We start from the raw sequence: 11,252 nt of genomic DNA on the forward strand, positions 1-11,252 counted from the left end.
CGTCGGTCTCCTCGCCTCATCAAAAGGTAGTCAATTTGCGTGTCGCGTCCGCCACTGCTAAAAGTGATTAAATGAACTGCTTAATTGAACCTAATTGCTTGAATTTGCTACTAATTTGAACCTAATTGCTTAGTTTTGCTCCTAAATTGAACCTAATTGCTTCATTTTGCTACTAATTTGAACTTAATTGCTTGATTTTGCTACTAATATGAATCTAGTTGCTTAACTTTGCTGCTAAATTGAATATAATTGCTAGATTTTGCTACTAATTTGAACCTAACTGCTTGATTTTGCTACTAGTTTGAATCTAGTTGCATAATTTTGCTGCTAGATTGAACCTGATTGCTTAATTATGCTGCTAGCTTAGACCTAATCGCTTAGTTTTGATATTATTCATCAACACGATCGTTTTATCTTGCTGAATGATGCTGTGTTCATCATCGCTAACCTCTCCGATCAGGAATTAAGAAATTTGACTTGATTTTTGCAGCAAAACCTGGTGCGGATATTGCAAGGGCGTGAAGAAACTGTTCTCGGAGCTTAACGTGACATACAAGGTTATTGAATTGGATGAAGAAAGTAAGTTCTCAATTCTTTCATTAATTGATCCATGATCCATATAGTTATGTTAGTTATGTTAGTTAGTTAGTTAGTTATAGGCTTATAGCACTCCTACTTTTCAATAGGATCGGTTCCGCCATTCAAATGATGGTGGCACAGCTTGTTGCCCAATTATTTGTCACAGTATTGTAATTGGATCCTTTCGAAATAAACAAAGTAACAAAAAAGAATAATAATATTGTATTGATCTTGCTTAAGGTTTATATTATCATCTTTACACATTAACAATAATAATGTTACCAGTTACCACTTACCTGAAAGCTTTTAGTAATGGGACTAATATTATTTATGGATTTTGAAGGTGATGGTGGTGAAATTCAATCTGCTCTAAAGGAGTGGACTGGTCAGAGTACTGTTCCTAATGTGCTCATTGGTGGGAAGCATATTGGTGGCTCAGATGGTGAGTCTTTTTCTAACCGTTTCATGTCCGTTTTCGAGTTTTTGTTAATGGTGGATTAAGTTTATGATGTGGTGTTTGTTTGCAGCTTGTATGGAGAAGCATCGAGCCGGGAAGCTGGTGCCGTTGCTGACCGAAGCAGGTGCAGTTGCCAGCAAGTCTGCTCAGATTTCAAGCATATAAATGTGGAAGATTGGTGTGTAATAATGTGATGAAGTGGTTGTGATTGTGTATGAATGTTTTGTTTAGTGTGTGTTGACTGTTGATCTTATGATAAAATGATAGATTTTTAAATATGATATGTGTTATTCTCTCTATTACATCACATCACAAGTTGGTCTTTGTTTATTTACATGTCATTTTCACTATGTTTATTCACATGTCATTTTCACTATGTTTATTCACGAGTCGCTTTCACCCATTAACATATTCTTAGAACCACAACGTAATTTGATTGTTCCCAATAATAAGTAATAACCAACGCCTAGTCGCCTACAATGGGACTCGAACTTTTAGTCTCCCAAGAGAGGGAAAGAGAGCGTTTTAAACCTTATAACACACCAAAATACCATCGTGTTAAAAGGCACTTTGAATAGAATAAACAAATATAAAACTTTAACAAACTTTAAATTTTATAGGTTATGACATGTCTACACTTAAGCCATCATATTACAAACCATCAATAGCCTGAGTTGGCTCAAAACACTTTGTTGCCAATCTTTTACATCTTTTCATACAACTTTGTTTCTTTATTGATTTCTGCATTTTAGTTTTAAGAATTACGTGTAATCTAAAGATTGCAACCAGATAAAATAAATCTGTCACATTAAATTGAACTAACTACTTAGAAAACAGAATCAAATTCAAAAACAGTTTCTCATCTTCAAAATCAATACCCAAATCACATATCATCTATTTTACATCTATAGTAACATTTAAAACAAAACTTCTCCAACTGACTAATGGCTATTGTAAAATAACACTTATAACAAAACTGTTTAGTCTCCTGAGCACTGCATCTTCCCCCACACGCACAGAATCAAAACCATCATGTCAATTCTCAAACAAACATGAGCCTGAAATTAGGATTCTTCCTTTCCTGTGTATTATAGAAACAAAACTAGTTAATAAATATCCAGGCAACACAGAGTTGATGTTTCAGGTCAGTTTCATATATGTCCTTCCAAATTTGATAATACTAAACTATCGTTTTACTAAACAAAACAAAATCGGTTACTTACTAGAGTAAAGTCTATAAACCAGGAGAACTTTATGAGTCGAATTGATTCACATTATTTGCTCCGTACCATGTCCATTATTCAGTGAAATGTATTTTTATAACCAGTAAGCTAATTTCATTTTATTTGCTATGTAATGAAAAATATTATTGAAGACTTTTTTGACAAGGTGCTATGAAATTATGATATATCATATATATTAACATATGTAACTTTATAAGAAAAGTAAGGTCCTCACCATCAATGGCTGTTTGCGTGTTTTCTCGTGGCTTCTTTGCCGTCTTCTTCGCGTTCTCAGCTGTCATCATCATTCATATCAAACAATGAGATAGTCATTTAACATATTAAACATGATTAAAAGTTTAAAACAAACATCATTAAAATATTGATCTAGCTTGTGTTTAGTAGAAGGATTTTGGGAGGTTATAAACACTTGACTATGGTATGGACTACATTCAACCTGTAATCCATTTAGCCAAGTTTTTCTAGTTATAATAAAGCAAATCAACTGATTTTCACATGCACCGGTTGAACTTGTCACATATTTATATAAATAGGGCTACCTTTAAATTTCCTTTTAATGCTAGCTCTCCTTCTCTTTCTATCTGCCTGTGTTAACTCTGATTCTTCCTTAATGTCACCTTTACCAGAAAATACCTCTTCAGGTGCCAGCATGGCAGCATCTGACACCGCCAGTGGGGCAATCTACATCCATTAAAAACATCATATACTTAATATTTTAACCAAAACAAAATATGAAGAGCATAGATTAAGCATGACAAAGTAATTAAAATGCAAAGAAATGAATACCTCTTCCATTGCTAGAGCAGGTACATTTGTTTGAATAGACATGTCTTCAATCACCTATTTACAAATATTTCATTTATGTGTTAGTATTAAAACTTAAGGGGGGCAAAAAACAAAGATGCACGGATAATGGATTCATACTGGTTTTGGAGTGAAGTGGAAATGTGAGAGTGCGTCCAACTTTAAGCATAGTTTCTTGAAAAGAAGACTCGCCTAACAACATACAATGAAATATCCATATAGATTTAAGGTAAAATTATATAAATAAAAATAGAGCAGTAACTACTCATAGTATAATAAAAAGATGCACCTCCTTCTTTTGCTCATCAGAGAAAGACAACGCTTGTGAAACCAGTCCAGTTTTTTGAGCATACTCATCCTGCATAAAGATAACAAGTAAAACAAAACTTAATATCTATGTAATATATAAATAGGGCATGAGTATTAAACAAAGCAGCCAAAAGACAGCTTAAAGCAGACGATACTAACCGCATATAGTTCACCAAGGCCCTTCTTACTCTGATTTTCATCCTGCAAAGTTAACATTCAAGAATTATATCCTCACAAACATACATAAAACCAACATATAGCATAACTAATTAGAAGTCTGATGTTTTACCAGTTCCTTCATTTCCCTTGGTGCTTTAGAAGGTAACCTATTAACTTTTTGTACATCATCAAAGTGCCCCTCGGCTATACGTTTCATAATTAGTTCTTCAATCGACTGAGAAACCTCCTCTGTGATGACAGGTGGCGGCTTTGCATTCCGTTCCCAATCCAAATCAACTTCTAACGCACTATTTTTAGGTCTTTTAGTAGCAGTTACCTGTCACAATACACCAAGTAAACAAACAAATTGCTAATAAAAACTACATGTCCCAAAATTACATAAATAATAATTAAAATTAAAATTATGTACCTCTCCCCGCATAGTCCATTCCTTTGCTTCTAAACTTTGCTTCTCCACTTGCTCTATTTTGGCACGTTGTTCTAAAAGCTGCTTCTCGTATGTAGAAAGATTTTCTTTCTTTGGCTATAAAAGTGAATAACAAATTTACATTACTCAAATCATTCCAGTATCTAAAAGTAAAACAATAGAGTGGTAAAATGTGTTACATATATATATATATATATATATATATATATATATAATACCTCCTCATCAGATGCCACGTCATCGTCATCTTCTTCTTCTTCATCACCGTCTTCTTCGCCTGTATCTGAATCCTCATATTCTTTTTCATAACTCATGTTCATATCTTCAACTTCCTTTTTCCCTTTAGGTTTCTTGTCTTGGTCATTTTTCTTACCGGATGTAAAAAAGTCATGGTAACTGCCAAAAGAAAACAACAATATTCAGAACTCAATGTTAGCACTTGACGCAAAGAACAACCTGGAATGCATAAACAAACAGGAGTTGGTAGAACAAAAACATGTAGATTTATCATCATTTAGGAGACTTAAATTTGGTGAGTGTGAGTATTGGTGGGCACTTCACTGGAAACAAGTGAGTGGGAGTGTGTGTACGTTTCGCGTGTTTTAGGGGTTCCTGGGTAGCATGATGTGTTTAAAACTTTAAATATTCGAGCATGCTACTGATAGAAACCTGGTTCGGGTTAATACCCAAAATGCCAAACGGGACAAGTCAATTAAAGAATATATTTAGTTTCCCGCCTATCATTTAACTTAAAGAGTATTCAAAGGAGAGTCAAAGTCAAAGGCTTAATTTAAGAAGTCAAATGCTAAAGTAATGGAGAAGTTTCAACACTCATTTAAAATAAATAGGCCTAGAGTCATATCTTTAAGATGGTCAATGTTTATTATTACTATCTAAATATTAGGTTTTCTTTAACCTTGTATCGGAGACTTCCCATCTCAAATCGGGTAAATCGGAGACCACCCATCTCGAATCGGGTTATTATGTTCAAGTAACTGAATCGTTTGTTTGAGTCCAGATTCTAGACTCTATCAGCTACACAGGTTTGAAATACAGAAATAACACAAGATTAGGTGTGAACAAGTTGGAGAAGACCGTTCAAGATGGACGCATCAGCAGGACAAGACAGATTGCATGATCAATATAGGAGGCTCTCAAACACATATAAGCACGAAATGTCGCCGGTTGAGTCAAAGGAACCTTGCGTTTGTGGAGTGAATGGTGACAGAACCATCCATACAACATAATGAATAAATTCAAAATAAGGGACAGAAGGTGGAAAAGAACATTCAAGATGGAGGTAGGGCTGATATCTAATGGAATAAGAAAAGAGGCTGCAACTTAACACCTTAGCTTGGAAGTTTTCAAGATGATTGAAATAAACGGTACAGTATGCCAATGCTAAGAAAAAGGATTGTTTATTGATGGCGCATGTTTCATACACAAATGCTAACTCAGATAGGTGATGGCAGTAGATTCATGCTTAAAGTTTGTATAAAGCTAACTACTATCATGTTCTCTGATGTAGTATATGTTGGTTCGTTTCAGCTCCTGGCTGAGTTGTGAAAACTGGTCTTGTTTTATTTATGTATAAGTTCATTTTTGCTTGTCAAAAAATAAAGAGACTTTAATGAATAGAAAAGATTACTAGATCTCTTCAGACTCTGAATTATCTTCAACCCCTGCCATATCCAGAATTCCAAGCTGCAGTAACACAAATAAACAATATTAGTCAATATACATTAACACAACTTGTTAATTACAGACTAACTTAAATTAAGTTTAAATCATTCTACCTCATCATCATCTTCATCTTCATCTTCTTCATCATCGTCTTCATCGTACTTTCTAACGGCTTTCTTCGCTGCTTTATTCTTCTTATTAGCTCCGAAATCTCCATCCTCATCATCATGCATCAACTCCATCTCTTTCAAATCCAAAAACTCATCCTCAATTCCACTTCTCTTTCTCTCTTTAACTTCTCCCTTCTTTCCATCTTCAATCTCATCATCCTCATCATCCACGTCATCATCTTCTTCTTCTTCTTCTTCTTCTTCTTCTTCTTCTTCTTCCATATCATCATATTCTTCACTCTCTTCCTCTAAAACTATCTCCTTCTCATTCTCATCATTATTAAACATATTTCTAACCTCCTTGGGATCCTTCTCAAACTTATTAACCTGACGGCGTAAGGCGGAGATCAACGGCTGAGATTGAAGGTCCATCTGCTGCCAAATCTGCTCGGCGTCGAACTTATCGTCCACTAGGAGACGTTCGAACGGTGACTTAGGAGTGTAGGGTTTGAGTAAAGCGAATAGGTGTTCGGAAGCAGTACGAGCGATGGAAGCGATGTCGGACAATGGCGTTAGGTACATCGTCGGCTCCGTTTGTTTCAGCCGGTGAAGTGCTTCTACTCCGGCGGAAGGTGTCGCCGCCATAGCTAATCGGCCGGTGGTGGTTAGTTGATTGAAGCAACGCAATGCAAAAGAGGGGTTTTGACCAGGTGTTAGGGTTTTAGTACACAAAGGGGATTGGGGATATATGACCGGTTTTTTAAAAAAAAAAAAAGTGTTTGACCTGACTCAAACCTGAACAAGCTAATTAGGGGTGAGTTAAATAGGGTCAAAAGCATTAATCGGGAACCCAAATTGTTAATAGGATCAGATTTCAGGTTCATTTTTGGGGAAAAAAATTGGATTTCGGGTGACTCGAATAACCCAATTAGTGAAGATACATAACTTCAAATACAATGATGAAACGGTGAAATAAGTAATAAATCGTCAATACTAGAAGTTTTGTAGATGAGTTGATTATTTTGTTTGTTCATGAACCGTCCAGCGGGATGCTCATTTAATTAAACGAATGGATATAAACGCATGTTTCACTCGTTAATCTATGTTCGTGAACATTTGTTTATGATCATTCATTAAAGTTTGTTTATGTTCGTTTACATATTAATAGAAAATTATTAAATATTATTTGCATTTGATGTGTTGTAAAACACACTAGTTTTTTCGCGCTATTTATCATTGTTTTAATCGCTTATTTATCTAATATTTAATGTTTTTAACTTGTTTTAGTATGATCTTACATTAATATGTATTTTGTAGGTTACGGGTTTTAAGAGAAAGAAAACCGAGCTTTGAAATAGATTTAGAGGCCTTTTATGCACTATTATTGAAGAATCAAGTTAAAGGTCCGACCCATATCCATTTTGTGAAGCCCATATGTGTTATAATATAATAAACAACAAAAAAAACAAACTGTAACTAGCCCCAAAATCCCGAAAGCAGCTACACCAAGAGAAAAGAAGAAAAAGTTATAAACCCTAATCCTTGTGAGAGTTCCGATCGGCGGCTTCAAGTTCAAGGAAAAAAGGAGTGTTGCAGCCAAGATTACAAGTGTTTCTAAGTGTTTTTCACAGCCAAGGACAGCCATAAACATCATCTTTCATCTATATATACTTTGGTTTGGTTTAATTATCATAACTCTTTTGATTTTGATCTTAAAAGTGAATTATTTTGCAATTGAGTTGAGGATTGAATTGTGTATGATCATAATTGATTGTGGAATGATTTTGATTATGTTCGTGGTGATTTATATGATGTTTAAATTAAGTATATGCTGCTGTCCAAAAATCATGCTTGGCTAATTTACTTAGTTATACCTAGGTTAGATTATTATTGTTCGGTTTTGACGAGTTAAATAGATTGTTTGATCAATATGACTTGAATTGCTATTGAAAGTTTCGTTTAATATTGAATTAGGTTGTGTTTAGTGGCTGTGATATTATTGGTTTTACTCATAAACCTCTTGCTTCGATTGGCTGAATTTGTTTTGAGTGATTGTAGCTTGTTTGATTATTTACTTTGTGTTTAGAGTTGATTGCGGTAGGTACAACCGTAGGGTTGTTGAGATTGTTAATTGAAACAGGTCAGTGGTTAAGCATCTTCTTAGAGACCGAGAGGTGATAGGAAGTAAAGTCGTCTCATAGCTTTTACTTGTTAGGATTAGGATTACGCGAGAGCGGGTTCGGTTCTTGTCGGGTTTGGGTTCGTGAGCGATTAGTTGGTCTAGTTTGTGTTAAACCAAATTGTTCCTCTATCCTTGGTTGCGTAGTATTTGTTTCCATTAGGGTCGTGTGTCGGTGAGTCAGAGAGGAGAGTCGGCATTAGAACACCTTAGCATTCGTTTCCCGGTTGGTTCTTAAAATTCAATTAAGTGTAATGTTGGTGAGACCGAGAGGTGATCTAGCTTTCTTGAGCGAACCTTAGTTGTGTCATCTTTAGATACCGGTGTCGTGAGATCATTCAATCCATTAGCTTGTTAGACCGTCAATTTGATTCTTACATAGGTAGACGTTTTCTCCATTGTCAGTCACAGTCGTTAAGTTAAGTTAATTAATTTAGTCAAAGTAAATTACGTCAAGTAGTTTAATTATTTAAAATCAATTTAAAAAAATATTATTCTTAGGAAGATCTTGTCTAGGGTTTAGTGATCATAGACGTTCTCACGTGTCCTTGTGTTCGATACTCGGACTTGATCGGTACACTTGCCGTTGTGTGTAGTTTTATTAGGAAAATCCGTTTTTGTAACAACTCTGGTTTTTGAATTTATTTATTTTATCATTAATATTCCCGCATTTACCGAGTTATATTTATTGTTTTATTCAAACTTAATTATCAGTAATATATCTTTAATGTTTTTACACTTTTTACCCAAAGTATAAGTTTTAGTCTCTTACGTATCCAAACTTAAACTTCAGGGGCTGGCTATGTAAATTAACTATATTATCATTATTTAAAACCTTATAACCCGTTTTTAATCTGGATCCAAATCAAACCCGAACCCAAAATGTTTAATACAAACCCTAACTTGTTCTTGAGCCCAAATCTATCAACTAAAGTGTAATTAGCTGTTCCTAAATCCTAGATCGCGGCTAGCCGACCCTAATCCCTCATTCAATTACGTTTAGAATGATCCAGAACTTGGGCCTTAACTTATTATTCACGCATGGAACCCTCTCGTTTTCTATATAAACGATCTCATAAACGCAATTAAATTCACACCAACCTTCCCTCAGCCGTCGCCAACAATAGCCCTATACTTAATTATATTAACTTTTTCGTTTTCTTGCTCGTTCATTAACTTTCGTGGCCGGCACCTTTTTGAAGCAATTAACCCGCTTCCGTTCATTGTTAGAGGTAAATAAATACATATATAGGATCGCATTTTGATGTTAAACAAAAGCCCCATAATCGATTTGGTTGATTATAACGAGATTAAGCAGATCAATTTGTTAGGGTTTGTGTTCAAACTGATTGAAATCTGTTTCTGTTTATAATTACTTAGTTATGGGTTATATTACGTGTACTGGTTAAGCCCAGTTGGTTAGTTCATATAACTTATGGGGGGCAGGTCGCGGGTTCGAGACCCTGCTGATGTGCTTAAAATAGTCAATTAAATATTAACTAAATTAACAAGTAATAAAAACTAGACTTAAGACTCAACTACACAAAATACTGGCAAGTGAACCTATCAATTGTACTAAAGCTAAGTAAGTCCAGAATATCGAACCCACAGGACTCTATAAATAACGTTAATTAGCTAATTAGACTCGACTTACGACATGACTATTTATTATAAATGTTTTAAGGGGGGTTTTAAACTAATATTAAACTAAGAAATTAAATGAACGAGTAAACTAGAAATAAGCAATAAAACACAAGATCGAAACCAATCAGAGAATGAATCTACCTAGGTAAGAATCCCATGCATCAACAATCATCAAGCAATGGACAAATAACATGATATGGAAACTGATTTCTAAACGTATTCATCTAACAAACCCTAAAGGACCATCAATCACATCAAGTAAAATCCTAAAGAATAATTATTAGATTATTAAGCAATAAGTTATATTGATTTCCTTACAGTTATCAATTAGTGTTAATTAATAGTATCTAAAGCAAACAATATTACGAAACACTAAACCCTAGATAACTTGATAAGCTAAACACGACATCATGAACAAGGATTAACACAATAAGCAAGAATATTGTCACTAATCTATCCTAGCATGCAATTGACCAAGACACATGAACAACTCCTCACCTTACAACTATTGGAATTTAGCAGAACATTCAAAACTCTAACCAACAATCAACAAGCTTCTATGATCTAATGGGCCCATTCAATCACAATAATCAAAACACCAAGTAATGATTAAACATAAACCCTAAATCTAAAGAACACAATCAAGAGATAAACGATCTATGTGAAGCAATAGTTAATAATCAATCAAGATAACAAATACTCATATGCATCATGAAAGCAAAATCAAGTCTTTTACTATTAATAAAACGAAACCATAATCAAAGCAATTGTCCAAATCAAGAATCAAGCGTCAAACATGTTCATCAAACCTAGGTAGACATGAAGTCTAGCCTAGAATCATTATTAAAAACAATCCTAAACAAGTATTGGAAACAAAGAAGCAAGACATGACAAATAATGAACAAGGAACGAAAGTTAGAGCGATAAAACCCTTTGCAATTGATCCTTGAACACCCGTACGAAAGAACTCTCGATCCTCCTTGATTCCTAGCTTCAAAACCTTAGTTTATCTCTTAAAATCGGCTGCCACAATGCTTAGAATCGGCTAGGTTTGCAATCCCCTTTATATAAATCGATAACCGGGCTTGGGCTATGCAAAAAAATGGATGAACAGTGGACCTAGGCGCCGCGCGACCAGACCTGGCCACCCCTGTCGCGCGGCGCGGCGTGCTTCTAGAGGGGCTGCGAGTTTTTGCTTGTTATTTGTTGCTTAATCATCTTAGATATCTTTCTTGAACTCCAAGTAACACATAGAAACTTCTAGACCTTCTTTCCCTTAACTTTCAAGCCACCATCTACATGCAAACAAATCAAAATACTAAGTGGAATAATCATGTAATCATTAATGAGCAAAACGAACTTAAAATTCTTATGAGATGATATAAAGAATTAGATTTAACGTTCAAGACACCAAACGATATAAAACATGATAACTATAAAATACTTGACTCAAAACCTTAAACAATAAAAGATAAACAAAACACGAACTAAACCGAACTCAAGACATTAAATAAACATAACTTTACACGGGATTTGAGATGTATAAATACATGTATATCACCTGCCACACGATTTTTCAGTTTTATTTTTGATATTTATTTTAAACATTTTATTAAGTATATTATTAATATTAATA

General features: G+C 34.5%; 1 protein-coding gene and 1 pseudogene across 2 annotated transcripts; one reads left to right on the forward strand and one right to left on the reverse strand.

The window, feature by feature from the left end:
* The first annotated feature begins 476 nt into the window (after positions 1–476).
* Positions 477–1,305, forward strand: LOC143592257 (glutaredoxin-C1 pseudogene; annotated as a pseudogene). Its single transcript, XR_013145883.1, has 3 exons — positions 477–579; positions 923–1,021; positions 1,107–1,305. The product of XR_013145883.1 is annotated as a glutaredoxin-C1 pseudogene (transcript).
* A 593-nt stretch (positions 1,306–1,898) lies between these two features.
* On the reverse strand, positions 1,899–6,474 carry LOC143592249 (M phase phosphoprotein 10-like). The gene is made up of 12 exons (XM_077072203.1): positions 5,797–6,474; positions 5,649–5,704; positions 4,219–4,396; positions 3,983–4,096; positions 3,683–3,889; positions 3,553–3,594; positions 3,374–3,442; positions 3,205–3,276; positions 3,067–3,120; positions 2,820–2,961; positions 2,495–2,554; positions 1,899–2,117 (listed from the first exon to the last, which is right to left on the reverse strand). The coding sequence occupies exons 1-12, from the start codon at positions 6,436–6,438 to the stop codon at positions 2,101–2,103; spliced, it is 1,653 nt and encodes a 550-aa protein (XP_076928318.1). The 5' UTR covers positions 6,439–6,474; the 3' UTR covers positions 1,899–2,100.
* Between the last annotated feature and the right edge of the window lie 4,778 nt (positions 6,475–11,252).

Source organism: Bidens hawaiensis, unplaced genomic scaffold (assembly GCF_021521415.1).
Source record: "Bidens hawaiensis isolate Kalapana, Puna unplaced genomic scaffold, B.hawaiensis_p1.1 tig00040638_1, whole genome shotgun sequence".
NCBI classification, from domain to species: domain Eukaryota; kingdom Viridiplantae; phylum Streptophyta; class Magnoliopsida; order Asterales; family Asteraceae; genus Bidens; species Bidens hawaiensis.